Source organism: Falco rusticolus, chromosome Z (assembly GCF_015220075.1).
Source record: "Falco rusticolus isolate bFalRus1 chromosome Z, bFalRus1.pri, whole genome shotgun sequence".
In the NCBI taxonomy this organism is placed as follows: domain Eukaryota; kingdom Metazoa; phylum Chordata; class Aves; order Falconiformes; family Falconidae; genus Falco; species Falco rusticolus.
In genome coordinates, this window is record NC_051210.1 from 22,803,746 (window position 1) to 22,821,223 (window position 17,478).

Here is a 17,478-nt window from a genome sequence, read left to right on the forward strand (position 1 = left end):
TGGAAGTCTTTCTTCCAGTTAATCTGGAGATCAACGACCTCAACCCATTCAGATGGTTTCCTTTTTTTTTTTTTGTTTTGTTTTGTTTTGGGGTTTTTTTGTTTTGTTTTAAGCATTTTGCAAAAATTCTTAAACATTACAAAAATGGACTGATCTATTTTACTCTTTGAACATAAAATGCACCCTTATAATGGAAAATTTTACCAAAACACCTGTTCAAAAGGGGCAACCATTTGATACCATTTGGTTTCAGCCATAATTCCAATATACCTGTTTTAACAGAGGAAGATATTGGAGCTGCATTACTTATAATCAATGGCAAAAATTCAGAAGCAAGTATGTATCTTACTGTTATATACTATATATATATAATGCTCATTCTACCTTTCTCATTCACAGAGACTTCTACATAGGAGTTGATACAAGTAAAGGTGGCAGAGTCTGGAAAGCTTTTACTTCTAATTTACTGTAGATACGTGTAAATTTCCCATACATTGCCTTACTCCCTGCCTAACTTTGACCAAATGGTGCAACACAGAAAAATGAAAACCAGACATAAGTACAGTTAATAAATATATACTGAATATGCATGGACTAACAATTGCTGCATTGTATCAACAGTAACAAAAACTGTTAACAGTGAAAACTGCACTACCTAAATTCAATTAAAGCCATGGAATGCTATGGGTAGACTTATAAAAAAATAAGAGTAGAAAACTATGTTCAAGCAAAATGTTTTAGAAGGTTAGCCACCATCACATTTCATTGTGAGTAACTTAAATATAAGAAACAAAGTCAGAACTCAAGATTCGTTATTAGTACTGCTCCAATTACATATGTCTGAAGGTAATAAAGATTATATGATACCTTAACATGTAATGAAAGACTGTATTGAGATTATGTCAGATTGGGATTTGCTTCTCTGTATTTCATCACACTGCTGTTGATTTTACCTAAAGAAGAAGAAAACCCTCCATTCCATCACCAGGACTGAAAGGCCATAGGGATGGCGCAAGTAAATATATATACACTATGCAAGCCAGCAAATAAATATCTCTTTATGACTGCCACAGGTTTTGGGATTAACTGCAGCAAACGGAATCTCCTACCCAATGAATAAATTCAGAAACACTCACCATGATTCCAGTGAGTAAACAGACTCCTTTCCCACAGTATGTATTAGGTACCATGTCACCATACCCAATGGATAGAAAGGTTATTGAAATCAACCACATTGCTCCGAGGAAGTTGCTAGTAACATCCTGTTGATCATGGTACCTGAAAAGAAAAAGAAAACAATTTCTTTATCATTAAAACTTTTGTTAGACTTTTGTGCTGTCAGAAAGAAATCACATTCACTAGTCATACAACCATTCTTGTACTCTACAGTTACTTCCTTTTTAAAAGTAGCTATAAGGAATTAAATAAAACTCAAATACATCAGCAGTAAAGAAACAGAAGATACAACAATAGCACCAGTAGTAAAGATACTCAGGATGGTTTATAACTCAGTATTCTGTTATTACTATTAAAATAGCAGAAACCTTTTGTTTTTTAATAGATTCTCGTCATCAGGAGTACAAGTCCTGCCAATCCTCTGCAGTGGAATAAGGCACTAGTTCACTACAGTTGCTGTTGTCTGAGGCAAATACAAAAGTCAGGAAAGGGCAAGCAGACAGCAGAGCACATCTCCATCTCCTTGGCCTACAGGCAAGTCCGTGATCAGAAAATTAAGCGTGAACTACCATGTAAATGCTGACCTGGACAACCTAACATCTCTCCTTCTACATATTCAAGATAAATAGAAAAGTATTACATTGTATTTCTTTCTATCAAAACATCTTTACCTTAAATTTGTTGTCTTAGTTTTAATATTCTAGTAGAATATGTTCATTTTCTCCTTCAAATCAAACAAGTTGAGGTGAATAATCCCATTTTCACATGACATACATACCTAATCAACTGGGAAGCCATAAAAACACCTTTTAGGACTACGACCTGTTGTCACAACTCACTTTGGAGGGGCAAAATTCCTAATAGTCTAACATAGTTGGAATTCTGCTCCTCAAACAGCGTAATTCTGCAACACTCTACTCTCTGTAGCAGCCACTGCAGCCTCAAGGTTGCAATAACCCCTGCAGCTGCTGTGAAGCCTCAGGTGAGCTATCTATGCTGCTGGATCCTCAAGGGTATTATTTTAGACAGTGCCTAAATCCATGTCTCACAGTGGGTCACAGAGGGCCATTAGGAAATTAGTTTACAAATCTGTAAGCTGCCTGCTTTCCACAACTGAAATTAATTGCTTTAGTTTTCTTCCATTGTGGACCGCAGTCTCCATGACAAAGCAGGAATGCAGAGTGAGCACAAAGGCACTCTTGGAAAATTCCCTATTTTCTCACTTGCAAGATATCCACTATAAATAATTGCAAAATGTCTTCTTCAAAGTCCCACCTATGCCCTGATGGTTACAACAACCTAAAAACTCTCTGACAGCCAGAGACTACAGCAACCACTCCAAACATGTCTGTTCCACATTCCACCTGCACTCTCTCCTGTTGTCAGCATTGTCTTTCTCACATACTTCATACAAGCTTTTGAAGGTTTTTTGTTCTGCACCTAGCACAATGCAGTAAAAGCCCACATTTGGAGGTCCTAAGGATGACAGTGACACAAAAATTAACCAGAACAGCAACAACAGCAGTAAAAAAAGTAAACAGCAAACTTGATTTAACTCAAGACCACAGAGCTCTGCACAACAAAAAAAGAGATCTGACATTGCTTTTTTGCCAGTCTGCCGTAAATATGATGGATTTTAGTCTCCACTTACCAAACTTTGCAAGTAACAGCTGTGAAATATATGGATGCAGGGAGAGACATATTCATCCCATTCAGGAAGTAAGAAGAAAGCCTACGTGATCACGCAAGTCCCTACACAGTATATGTAAGTGATATGACCCATAACCTTTGAATGAGGTTCACAGAAGTGTGCTAAAGCCACAACACATATTCTAAGGCCAGCAACTTAGTTAAATACCAGTAAATGTTCACATACATCTTTATAATACATTTCTTTAATGCCTCTCTTTGGGTTTTGAACCTGGCCATTTCTCTACTTCACACAGAAAAAAATTTTCCAATGAAGACGAAAATGCAATGCAATGTTTTTGGGTTTTTTCTACATTTTATCCAAATGGTTACATCCTTACAAAATTTCAGCCCTACATGGTGATAATTATAGAAATCTTGATATGACTGAAAACAGAACATTCAAATACAACCCAGTAAGTCCCTGAAACACCAGTTTCACATAAAGAATGTCAAAACCTCTCTCTTAAACCTTGAGTGATACAGGGAAATTTTAATGCTGCCTTTATCCATTTATCCTCCTTCACCCATTCCAGGAAACACAAAAAACAATCCACCCATTGATCATTTAATAAAGGTGACATAGAGTTAAACTTTAAAACCCACAACAGTAGGTTTTCAGCTTTCATTGGAGACGTGGATTTTAATTAGTAAGGTCCCCTAGATGAAATATTCATTAAAGCCATTTGCATCCATATTTAGTAGCACACTTCAAGGACCTGTTCAAGTGTTTTTAACTTGTTAGCTCAGCCCTCTTGGACTTCCTGCTCTTAATATTTCACTTGGTTGTGATTTTAAGGTTATAGTTCAGCAACCAAATGGTGCACACTTAATTTAAAAATCATCATCAATACTTACGACTTTACTGTGAGAAACAAAGGACACTTTGTACCCTCTCTATGGGCTCAGATGCTCAAGCATGGCAAAGCACACAAATTACAAGCTAATTTCATCTTTCGACAAAACCAAAAAATTCTTTCTCTCGCAACTGTACAAGGAAAGTTGCAGGATTGACTTCTCAAATTAAGAATCTGTTAAGTAAAACACAGACAATCTCAAAGCAGGGGTCACTGTCTTGGTAATCCCATCATTTCTGTGCCAGGTTTATAGGAAGGTAGATTGGTTTTGTCTTGTTTTTTTGCAACATCACTCATGATTTTTGAATCTCTGTGGTTAGTAAGTCCAGTACATGCCTACACCGTTCTGATTTTCATGAGATTAGAGTTGCGCCAGCATACGCTTCCAAGTGCTCTGCTATGCCATTAAGCACCACCATGATTTGGAATTCATGCCTGCACAAGCAAAGCCAGAGGAGTCTCTGGCTACCCTGTGCCCACAAGCAGGTAGCAAATTACTACATCTCTATCAAAACAGGAAAAGCAATTTCTTAAAAAAGTAGGAATTACAACATCTTATTTGTACAGCCATGGGAATGCTGCAAACGAGCACTGGAGGCATTTAAATTGCTTTGTTTTGAGGAGGGGGAAAAGAAATCTACTCATTGCCTTTTTGATTTGCTTTCAGAGTTACCACAGCCCTAAAGACTGAACTTCACCATTTATGCAGGGAACAGTAAAACGAACACAGCAGAAGTTAAACTTTCCCATGTTTTTCCATCAGCACACCTCTAACGTGTTGCACTGAAGTCACTAGAAAACATGAGAAAAGCCATTTCCATCATTTTTCACATCGCTATTGAGATTATCTCCAGCAGACTCAATTGAAACGGACATTATAGTGAGGAGAAGTCATCCACACCAACAGCTGGAGCAAAGCTGTCTCCCACATTGTCAGTCATCACCAGCCAGTACAAACATCTCCTCATTCCCGCTGGACTGTGAGAGACGGCTTGGATGTAACACACTCCAGAATTCAACTGCAGTTTTCCTAAACTGTCCTTTCACTCTGTATCTGAGAGGTCTGAAATCTGAATTTCACATATGTACCATATCTATACATGGTATAATATTGTACCATGAACAGCTCAGAAACCCAAAAGCTCAGGAAGAAAAAGAAACATAGATCTCCTTTCAGCAGTAAGTTCCACACAAAGCAAAATCCAGTCATTACAAACCAAATTAAAAAACACAAGCTCTTTTTCATTAATCTTTAGCTTGATAAAGCTTTTTATTTTTATAAATATTTTTATTTTTAAAATTTTAATCCCTACACAAATATTTATTTGAATGTTTAAAGCCCACTATTGTTAGTCAATAAAAACTTGCCCTAAAACCACAGTGAGCCACTTGAAGAGCTAGTATCTAATTGTATTAAAACTGCAGCTATAAACAGGCTGATTTTCTGAATCACATCCAGACCCACACGGCAGCAGAATAAAGGGTCATTTAGAATAGCTGTGTATTCCAATGAGGTAGGAAAGTCCTTGGCTGAAGTCACACAGGCATAAGTATTATTTATCACTTTTCCTCTCCTCTAATAAGGAACGTGCTAGCAGGCAGGCAGTGCTGCAGCTGGAACATGCTACCCACAAGGCAATCCTCATGCCACGAAATACCACTCTCCAGTTCTCACCAACCAGCACATATACATCCTGAGAATATAATTTAAAACAAAAAAAGCTGAACAATTAGATTTGTGCAAAAATAGCATGGCTCAATTCCTTCCCAAGCCAAACTGAGTGAAAGTTTTATCATTCATCTCGGGAAGACATAAATATATTCCTCAGCTGATAATAATACAGTGGCTTGCATTGTCAAAGTAATATTCTGGATTCTTTATCAAACAGCACTCCTTTTCTTCTGGTTTCAGCACTGATATTGTGATTTTCAGTACTTCTTTCCTTCAGAACTATGTTCATATTTGATGACATTTCATTTAATTGGCAAAACATCTGCTTTTTAGCTGCACAAGGTTATCACACATTGACATCTTAACACCTAAAGCACATTCATCTTAAAAAGTCATGAATAAGAAGAAATAAAAGATAACATTAAGTCTGACCACTGGCAGATTAACTTACACTTAGCAGCTTCATTTCAGTTTACCTTGCGTCCATGGACAGCCTCTGATAACTTTGCCATCTTTGGTTTTACTTTCTTGAGCAAGTCAATGAAATAACTAAAAAACGGTTGCAAACATGACCCTTTTGTAGGGAAGAAAATGGACTGCTTTTACTATAATCACCGAGAAATTCCTGGCCTGCAGTACAATGGTAATCCAGGCTGAGTTTAGTCTTGTCAAATCTTAAAAACTTTTAGACTAATAACAGCTGGAAAATGCCTCAGCCTATTAAATCAGAAACTCATCAAGATTCTGCTTGAGACACTGATTGATCTAATCAGCTATTAGAGCTCTCCCACAGTATCAGACCATTCTGCTGCCAAGTGCCTTTTTGCTCTAGTTAGATGGTAGCTACTGGCAGCTTTAAATGTGTTAATACAGTGACTGTAACAGACAGGTCTTTTTAGTCCTTCTCACTTCCTCCTGTTTAAAAGAAGAAAAAAAGGAAAACCACAACAGCACTTGGAAGGAATGGTGGGGCTGGTTCCTAGTCTTGTGAAGTCAACAGAAGAAATTTTGCCTGCTTTGATGGGTTCAGGATTAGAAAGGCACCTCGAAAAGTGCATGTCACTCCTTGTCTGTTTTCTAACATGTCTGTTCACATCCCCCAAGTATTTATGAACAGCAGCAAAAATGCTGTCACAAAAACTGCTTCATGAAAGTGCAAAACACCACAGCAAACACCTGGATTTCATATAGACAGTCTCACACCAGCAGCAGTTCAGAACTCAAACAAAAGTAATAGATGCCAGTAAGCTGTCTATGGGGTAGAGACTGGATTGCTTCTACGGGGATCAAAACATTCATGATTTTTCTATTAAGAATATGTGTGGACTATTTATGGGAAACTAATAAATTCAACAGAGAAATGCTAAATACTATTACATAAGTAGCATATGTTACCTAAGATGGATAGAAAAAATAACCTAACAGAAAACAAGAGGACAGAGGAGATAGGGAAATCAACACAAAAACAGAAGGGTGAGGTGGCATGTTTTAAGAAATTTTGTCATTATCATTGAATATAAATTGCAGTTTAAACATAACATAGTTAAACAGTATGAAGACATAAAATTATTTCAACACCTAGCTGCTGTCAGGTATCTACCTTTGAATGCCTGGACAACGGGTAACCTGCTAGTAGAGAAATAAGAACAAATTGCCATTTTTTCAAAGGGTACCAAACTTTTATTTGACCTCCACCAGTGAAGGTCTTGTCTTTTTTTCCTTGTGCTGTGAAGAGCTGATCTGCTAAATCGGTACACCTGTCTGCAGCCATGGTAGATGGATTTTCCAACTTTCCAAGAGAAGACATTCAGCTACAAGCATAATCTGAAGGTATCAAAGTTGCTGAAGCTGCTTGAAAGTATTACCTGCCTTGGTTGTGTTTTGTTGTTGTTGTTGTTGTTGTTGTTGTTGTTGTTTGAGGCTTTTTTGGGGGGGTTGGTTGTTGTTTTGTTTTGTTTTTTTAACCTGCATTCAGTAATTTTGTAGGAGTGTTAAGGAGAATCTGTTGAATCGATTCTGCAAATACTGTGGAATTAGGAAACCTTTACATTTGTGACAGACTGCAATCCACAAAGAGGAACAGCGGCAAAGATAGGAGTGCTCAGTATCAGTGTACAAAAAAGTAATGCTGTGAATAAAGTGGTAACTACGGCTTTAGAAGGTCTTAGACTATATAAAACACTTATAAAAGTTTTTAGAGCATTCGTTCAAGGTAAAATTTTTCTTGCCTCGATTAAGAAACACACACACCCACTCCCAAACCCCACTATAGGGGTTTATCCCCCAATATAATCATATTCTTACTCCCACTGTTCTTTTCAGCAGTTTCAAGCTATTTTGTTCCTGCAGTGGCATAAATGAAGTAAAACCTTATCTTCACCGAGGTCAGTGGCAAAGATCCCATTGACTTCAGTGGGACCAGTATTTCTTTTTTTTTTTTTTTTGCTAGTTTCCACTGATCATTCATTAAAATTACTTCTTTTAGTGTTTCCATGCTTCTCCATTTCAGAACTCTTACTTTGCCTTTGTCTTCAACTCACACTTCAGATGCCAATAAAGCTTTGTTGCTATGAGTATCATTATTTATATCAAGAAACAGCCTAATAAAACTGCTAAGTTAATTAAACTAAAAAAATGTAAAAATTTATGTTTCACCTCATCAAAATTTAGAAGCATAATAATGAAATTACATGCTTTTTAGGGGATTTAAATTTACCCATAGCATATGTTTACTTCCAACATGGTTGCCGTGACTCAGTAGAATAACGAATAACACTGAAGACCTTGGAAAGCTGCACCCAAAGTCATAGAGACCTGAATGAGCTCTGCCTGCAGCTGGGGTTTTTAAACATATATCCTGACTGCTTTGAAAAACATTCAGGCTCATTGTGGCTAAACATGGCTTATTTTAATAAAAAAGATGCAGAAGCACAACAGAAATAGAAAAGCAAGTTAAGGCCAGTAGGAATACCCTTCTGTCTCTCAGAGGTGAAAGCTGGGACTAACAGCAGCTGCTGTCATGAAGGTTACCTGATTCTTCCTGTTTCAGAAAATTTTTATTAATTAGCCTTTGTGCAAAATTTTGCTCAATGTTAACTATTTGGACTAATACATTTTACTATATTAGAAAATCTTTTGGATAGATTCAGCTTCTTCATGCTGTAGAGCAGGCTCAGGGATTCAGCTTTTCCCAGCTCTATTCAAATTTGTTTACATTTGATGTTAATCTGTCTCCAACAAAAAACAGATTTCAAGTTTCACAAGGCTGCCTTCAGATTTTAAAAATTCAGCTCTCTAGCCTTTTCCGACTCCTATATACATGCCCAGACCATGCAGAGAAACTAAGCATGCCTCATATCACTCAGGCACTGAGGCAAACTCAGGCTCTAACAGCTGTTAGCCGCTGGATCCAGAGTAACAATTGGCACTGAAAGAGTAATGTCTGGAACAATCTTTATTCATGAACACTGATGCATGTATTACAATGTGCTCCCTAATTTCATAATCATACGCTACTTTTTAGTTTTCACAAAAACACACTAGTACAGTTTTCAATGCAAAGCACAGCTCTGCTCCAGGGATGGACAACCATACCACAAAATACTTCATTATCATACAATTTTCTGCCTCATTTTTGGGGAACAAAAAATCAAGTTTTCATTTTTCATAGCTCTCTGACAGGCTCCCTGCAGGAAGTTAGCCATCTTTGTTACATATTACCATCATTTTGGTGGTCTTCACCTCCTGAGCTTTCAGCTCCATACTTCACAGTTTGATTAGCCCAGACAGTCAAAGCTCTGACTAAAACCCAGTGAACTCTAAGTCCTCTATAATGGCACATATATATAAAAATAAACCTCTTAAATTAGCCACCCAAAAGTTGCATAACACTAGAAGTCTTCACTACCAAAAATGAGTGGCACGTCCCAAAGAAGGAAAATAGCCTTTTAAATGAATGCTTCAGTATTCATACATGAACCAACAGAGATTAAAAAATTCTTAGGGAACAAGTAACTGATCAGCTTACCACAAGGCACAGGAAAAAAGAGATGTTGATACCCTTTTTTTACTTTAGCAGCTTAATGATGAGACCATTCATGATGGGGAGCAAACTTGCATTAAGTCTCTTCTCAAGCACAGGCCTGATTCACATCAACATCTGCACCTCACTGCCCTATCTGTTAGGACAGAGACTGTGAAAGTATCTCAGAATATCTTTTTGAAGCTATTTCAACTTTAAATTGAATTCAGGATGGAGAAAGCATGGTTCTTTAATCTAGTGGAGACAAGTATTGCCTACAAGGTTTAGGACAGGAGCTGGAGAAGGGAACATGTCCATTCCAATCCCCAAGAAATCACTCTTTTGAGTAAAAAATAGCTCTGCTTTCAAAGCAAAATTCAACAAGTAATCTGGAAAGTACTGAGACCACAAACACATTGACTAATAAAAATAAACCCCAAAACATCCCAAGAGCTGCTCTTTCTGCAGTTCTGTGGATCACCTTTACCAAATGAAGATTAGTAAAAGAAGCTACTATAAATGCACAGTTTAAAAATATTATAACATGTTAATACAATAGAAACACACTGAAGTGACATAAGCAAGTTTGAGGGGAAAAATATTTTATTATTATACCTTGTTTTAAAATATATATGCGCATGTGTATTTACTGTCCACAGCCATTTTTTTTACACAGCATAATGTTTGAAATTTACAATATAGTAAGACTGAATCTTCAAAGTCTGTAAAACAGCATTGGTTAAAGCTGTGTTAGAAATACGAATCATTCAAAATCAAGAGTTTCTTAATGAGCTCTACTGTGAATAACTCATTATATGCACTAGCAACCAATTTCCTTCTAAAATTTTCCTTTATCTTGTGTTTTGCATTTTCTCTGGAGACACGCTGCTACCATTTTGCGCACAAGCCCCCCTCAGAAGGAGGAAAGGTTGGTATTTTATTCTTATTTTGAGTTCATCAGAGTCAACTGATGTCTAAAGAATCTGAAGTAATTTGCTGAAGAAAAACTTCAGAAACAGAGGTTTTAGAAATTAGAAATGGAATTAATCATTATGCTCTTAAGGTTAAGCCCACCATTTTTTCCTGACATAAACCAGCAGAACTAGATAAAAGTTAGCCATTCTTTGCTGCTGCATGTGGGAACAGGAGGGAGAAAAGAGGAGGAGGGGAAATTACACAGCAAAGACGATGCTGAATTGTCAGGGAAGACCTTCTGATAAACTAAACTCTCTGAAGGTATTTTTCTCTCATGGAATAAATTTATCATCATGGAAATGACTGGTTTTTAAAGGCTTGGTTTTCTACAGCAGAAGCTGAATGCATTGCCTTCCATAAAAAGGAAGTACAAGTTCACAGTCATAAGGTCTGTTTTGTTTTGGTCCAAACTTCATGAGAATATCAACAATTTTACCAAAAACTGCTTTTTCTCTAATGTAATGAACACTGGAAAGTCAACAAAAAAAAAAAGGGGGGGGGGGGGGGGCGGGCGGGGAAGCCAATTTCATTTTCCTTAGAAGTAAGAAACAAAATAACTTACAGATTCATCAAAATATATGTTCCAGATAAACTGGAGAATAAAACTGTTTTAAATAGCACAGCACCTGACAAGTAACCATGTTACAAAATCAAGGCAGAAGTTTTTTTCAACTAACTTTGGATCAGTGTGGAAGCCTGTGGTCAGTGCAAAAAATTTCATTGACTGTCTCAGATTTGGGACTAGGTTCACACCCTGTATCACGAACACTAGTGGACCCATACGCTTAACGTAAATCAAGCAAAAATTGACTTACTCCTTGAATATATTTTAATTTTCTTTATGAAAAGGGAAGGCTATATTGAGTTTAGCTCATGTAAGTCACACTGCTTGAAACTGCACAGATTTTACCGAGTATTTATAAAGACAATTCCAAACCCAAAGTCTGTGTACTTTTGAGAGTCATCTGAAAGCTGTGCCAGACTTCACTAGCAGTTCGTTAGTGATGTACTGGGGACATTTAGTACTTTTAATGTTATGAAACATAAAGGAGTATAAAAACATAACTATATATTGCTATATGCAAACAAAACAAGGAAAGCACTTGTAACCTAAATATTTCCCACTTATATTTTTAAGTATGAAACTTCAGCATGAGGTCATCAATATTTTTAAAAAAAGTGGTCTGCCTTTTTTAATTCTGTTCTTTTCATCAAACTGATCAGAAGCTATGAAAATACTTCAGGGCAAATTTTTGTCATTAGAGACGTTCATTTACTAGGAATCAAGAAAGGGTATCTACACAGAAGACAAATTTTTGTGTCTGTCTGGTGCCATATGGAGTGAGTGGAGTGAGTGCATGTGTGGATCAGCTTTGGGATGGATTTCTGCCACAAGCCTCTCAAGGCAAATGCACGTTGAGAGAATACCATTGTTTCAGTCAGGCTATCAGATATGTAATACAGCTGTACACAGTGTTTAATTCTGGTGATGATAATAAAGGAACACCATCCTCATTTGCTTATACAGACCTCTGCAGTGCCAGATTTGAAGACAGAAGTATTGCTCAGCTAAATGCACCCAACAAAAAAATGCCTAACAGACCTTCACCATAGTATGTTAAAAATGCCAGATGCAGTTATGGTTGTCTTCGCTCTGTTTTACGCCTTGGCATGTTGCTGCTAAATTCTGTTATACTGGAGGTGTGAGATTATAAGAAGTCTGATCCTTCTACCGTCTTCCCTACTTTGTTATTAAAAAAAAATAAAAAAAAAAAAGGCTTTTTTGTTCAGCTAATTTTGCACTTTCAAGTTCATGTGTTGTTTGCTTTCAGGACAGAATCAACTTCTGAAGGGATCCATCCTCATTTTAATGACAACATTTACCAAAAAAAAGAAAAGAAGAAGAAAAAAAAAGACCTTGCAGTACTTTCTGTAAAAACCATGCACATGACAGTTTTTTATGCTGCCAAATTCTTTTTAACAAGACCATGTTGTTGCCTGATGTCTTGACCTTCATTCAAGACTTTTCATTTGTGTTGATTTCAGTGAAGAACTGAAGAAAGGAATGAAATTCTATGCTCTGGAGGAACTTCAGCCCATGACTTTTTCAGCAAGAAAGAGCAGTCACATATTGTCATTCTGTGTTGTGCTGGAGGGGAGAAGTCTGGATGGAGTAGCAAATGAGCTTACTTTTTGCACTATATATGCATAAAGCATTTGTCTTGCAGTTTTGATGTTGAACATGGAAAAATCCTTTAATAAAACAGAAAATATCTAATGCCTATTGATTGCTCTGTTGGTAACTTCTATGCAAATCATACAGTAGCTGTGTGGAGTATCTATGTGACTTTCATACTAAACTCTTTGGTCAGGATTTAGGCAGGCAAGCACAAAATGCTTACCTAAGGATGTACATACAGGATGGGAACATGTGAATTTGGCCATGCTGTCAGTATCAAGTCACTACTGGCTTGATACAAAAACTAGATTTAATTTTCCCTTTTTCAGACTCTGGAATGGTTCATAAAGGCTGTCAAGATAATACATATTAAATTGCAACAAAGGGTACAAGCAGGAAGATGAAATGTTAAACAGACTTGAAATCTAATTTGCCGTGCTTTCTTGATCCTATAAATGGGACAAACACAGGGAAGTGTATACGCATGAGCAGCTCTAGTTCTTGCAAGAAGAATACTGCCCCTAGGGAGATATTAATCCTTCTCCTTTCACTTGCTTGGCAGAACTGACCCTTTGCAAGATTTTACATATACAACAGAAACTGAATCCAATTGAAAAAAATTAAAAAGTTGCAGGTATTGTAGAGCTCCAAACTTGACTGCAGAGCTACAATTTTTCTGGTATCTTAACTGTTTCAGCTGTCCTGCTTCATGAAAAGTATCTGAGATTTTAATTTGAAAGCACCATAAAGGACAATCAAAAAAGACTTTTTTTTTTTTTCTTTTGGGGAGGGTGTGTGTTGCCCCTCATTTTGATTGAGTAATGACCATCAGCTTACAGGTCAAAGACACCATATTCTATTAGCAAAAGTCCATGACATTAAGGAATAAACAAGTCACAGATACTCAACAGAAGATGTTTGGTTTGGAAGAAGAAGAAGAGGACTATACGCTGAAGTGAAGAAGCATGTGTCATTCTGCTAGAGCTGGGACCACTTTATATCTAAGCTATATTTCTGCAGTTAAAAAACATTAATTGTAAAAATTTATAAACAACGCATATTTAACATAGACTGAAAACTCTTCCTATAAGAGTTAACTACATTTGAGCGTTACCTTTTATAGAGCTCAAGAAAAGATGTGACTAAATGTAAAACTTCAATCTTTAGAAGATAAAAAAAATCTTGGGTTTCTCTGGATTGCAACTTTTGAGTTCAAGAAATTTAGTCATGAATCCTTCCAAGAGGCAGAGGACAAAGATGTCCAACTATATGGATTAAAAATCCCTAGAAAATACATGAGATCTACAGTCCTGCTTCTCTGTGCCACTTAGCTTCAGTCAATCTCTCCTTTAGGTTCAGGAGTTGTGACTGAATAGAAGTAGGTGTGGAGCTGCAGTACAGACACAGAGCATTCTGCTGGGGGTAGCATATGTTTTCTCCATCTCTTTCCTCAAAGCATGAGAAAGCAAAATGTAAGCATACAGAATTAACAGCATTTCCTCTGCTTTCACACACACACACACACACACACACCCTCCTTGCTCCTCAGAATGGGTATAGCTAGACTGCATCTCTACCTGTACAGTAATTTTAAAAAATGTAAAAGCATTAGCACTGCAATCACAGTTTAATAGGACTTCTTGCTGAGTAAGTTCAAACCATTTTGTTATTCAGTATAAGGACACCACACCAAACAATAACAGTAAACATAATTCTCTGCATGGAATAGACACAATGAGCTTAACTGACTTTGTTCAAGGTCACACCAGAGCTGCAGGATGGATTCTCTATTTCGTGCTTTAACAAACAGAACATCTTCTGTATCATTAAACAATAGCATTTTTTACTAAAATTGTCCACTTTTAAAGACTTTTGTGAATTTATAGATTATTTGTATACATTTAGCGTATTTTTGTTGGTATACTGAAACCCTTCCTTCAAGGTTCTATACTACCAACAACACTACTGCCGGTTACCTGAATAACAGCAAAGCCTTAGGGCTGATCCTATTAAAACCATGCTAACATTATTTTAGTCTAAATTTTTATTTTCCTTTGAAAGAAAGAGAAAATTAACTGATAGAATGTGTAGCTCCTGGTGCATATTGTTGCACTTCCAGCAGAACATCAGGCCATAGCATCTGCTTCTTGGCTGATTATCTGTGCTAGATCTAAGATCTCATTTTCCAAAAATCAAGAGAAATCATACTGCTTGCCATCAGAAATATAACCACTGAAGCACAACAGTGTCCTGCTGTGGCACACTGATTGCGTCAGCTGGTTTTCTGCCTCCCAGCACACAAAGAGCAAGGAAGGCAACTGATGTGATCTGCTTGCAAGGAGATTCAACTGTTTGAGCAAATGCCACTCTAAAAGCCGTATTAGTAAGAACTATCACACACAACTTCTGTTAAATGCTGGTAGGCTTGGAAAAGAAAGAAAATTAGTGCTGCAAGTATCACTGAGAGCTGACAAACATCTTTGGTGTTACATTAACTAAATAACATAATTAAATTAACATATAATTTGCTTTTGAATACCTTGGAAATACTGTGAAAGACTGCAATTTAACACCAAAGTTTAAACAGTTGAGGTTTCAATTTTAGAAGCTCATTACTCTGAAGGTGTATGACGATCCTCTGAAAAGATGAATGATTAAAAACAAAGTCAAAGGAAAAGACATTTGGGCATGAATACTGGTTCTGAAATCTCACTGTTCCATTTCAGGCAATGTTGCATCTCTGTGATTTCAGATTGTGGGAAGGTTTTCAGGTTGCATCTATCGCATTCTTTAAAGTATAAAATAATAGACCACCTTTAACTCAAGGAATTAGAACATCAAGTATATTCTGTCTGAAACTCAATGAAGAGATAAATAATTTTTATTAGAAGACTATTACCATTTGCAAAGTTGTTTTCCACATACGCTATTGCATGCCTGGAAATGTGCAGTCCATTCGCTGGATTGACACTAAGGTCATAAAGGAAAACATTCTGGACAATTCTCAGGTCAAACCAATTAAATTAAGTGTCTACACAACTGATAAATCTAGGCTATTCAGTAACAACAATGAACTCGGTGGCTGAAGGAGATGTGACAAAGATTAACTGCATCCCTCTGCAACTACCAAAAGCAAGCCTGAAGCAATGAATTGATGGTGCACTTGCCAAATAGCACCCGCCTCAGAGTAACCTCAGCATCCTCCTACCACCACGCCACTGCAAACCCAGCAGTTGGTGTGCAATGTTTTATAAACCTGTGTTTAATTTTCCCTCTCAGATGTACCATAGCCAAATACTTAATCCAAAACAAAGCCATTGACCCTTCTGACATGACTGATTATTAACCAAAATACCTTCCATGGTCTTCCATATTCTCCTCTAGAGCTGGATCAAGGGAGCAGCTTTTCCCCTTTAGATCTCATGTCCTGTATATATCCCATACCTACCAGAGGTGGCAGCAGTAGAAAACAAGGCAAAAAGAAAAATACACAGCCAAAATTCTCCTCTCCCTTCAAACAGCATCAAGCTGTAATGAGACTAAAATATTTTTTCTTCCTTTTACATTAAATTCTTCCATTTAAAATTTAAACAACAGCTAGGGCAACAGTGTCTTTTGACTCCTTCTTTCTTTGTTTCATTTCAGAAACATCCAGACAACATGAGACAGCTAATAGGCAGTAAACTAACAGCAGAAAAGCATTACTGGCTTGTAGTTGTTTTTGCAAAAAAAGACAAGGTGCTTCTACTAGGTTTTTTTATATTACTGTTTCTCATGTTTGTGAAAAAGATCATGGACTTTAAAGATAATAATTAGGGACTGCTTTAAGTCTTATAAAAAAAATGACACTTCCATATTACAGAACTGTTAACTCCTAGATAACTTAGAACGAGTTATTTAATCAGTACCTGTTCCTGAACACAGATTTTCATGGCTTAAGCTGACTTAGTTTATGAGAGCATGAGATCACCAGATTACAGATTGAATCTGCATAGGCTTTGACAGCTCAGTCTGAAACTTTTAAAGATTTTTAGTCACATCTCTACTTAACTGTTTGCTCTACTGTGCAATGACCAGAAGAACATTATTTTGAAACTGTGTCCTTTATAACTTTGTTGGGTCTGCTATTGATCCTAAGAAAGAAACACCCAACCAAAGATACAAGAAATAAAATTGAAGTTCAGCTACTCTGCTCCAGCAGCAGGATGCAAATGTTTTTCTACAAATGAAGAATGTGTTCCAAAGTGGATATACATAAGCCTTAGGACATAATCACTGATTTTTCCTCTAATTTGAAAAAACAACACCTCCTCTGCTTGACAAGGACAGTTGGTAGCTCAAGGATTAAGAGGCAAAACCCCAACATGGAAAGGTATAAAGTCCTAAAACAAAAAACCAGAAGGCAAGTCAGACTGGTTGGTCTGGTTGGAGCCAGGGAGGATCATCCATCCATCAATGCGAGCAGCTTGGCAAGAGGTGGTAATGCAGCAGCACAAATGACTGTCTCTGGGAGCTGTGGAGGCCAGACCTTCACCACCTCCCTCACAACTGCCTGGCCAGGAAAGGGTCTTTTGGTGTCTTACTGTGCTGGTGAGTGTCCTAATGTTTAGTCTAGTAGCTCATGAAATTCCAACTAGCTTTTGGGTGCCTTAGGAAGTAATAATTGCCTTGCACTTTCCAGCTGTGCATACCCTGCTAGCAGAGGCTCTTTGCACCTGCTGAAGATGCCCAAATATGTCCCAAAAGAAGGGTCACAGCATTATAGGCAAGGAAATGAAAGCACAGCTGTAGTAAGCGAAAACACCTGGACTGCAGAGATGGCTCCAGAAAAGCTAGTTTTTAGTATACTAATCTTATACAAAATCCTGATCTTTGACAGAATATGTTCATTTGTTCAGCCCACACAACT

General features: G+C 37.1%; 1 protein-coding gene across 1 annotated transcript in view; it reads right to left on the reverse strand.

Annotated features, from left to right (window-relative positions):
• KCNN2 (potassium calcium-activated channel subfamily N member 2) overlaps positions 1 to 17,478 on the reverse strand; it is a 106,352-nt gene that overhangs the window by 56,915 nt on the left and 31,959 nt on the right. The window contains exon 4 of the mRNA XM_037373834.1: positions 1,137 to 1,278. Coding sequence (XP_037229731.1) covers positions 1,137 to 1,278 — 142 coding nt within the window. The remainder of the gene's footprint in view (positions 1 to 1,136; positions 1,279 to 17,478) is intronic.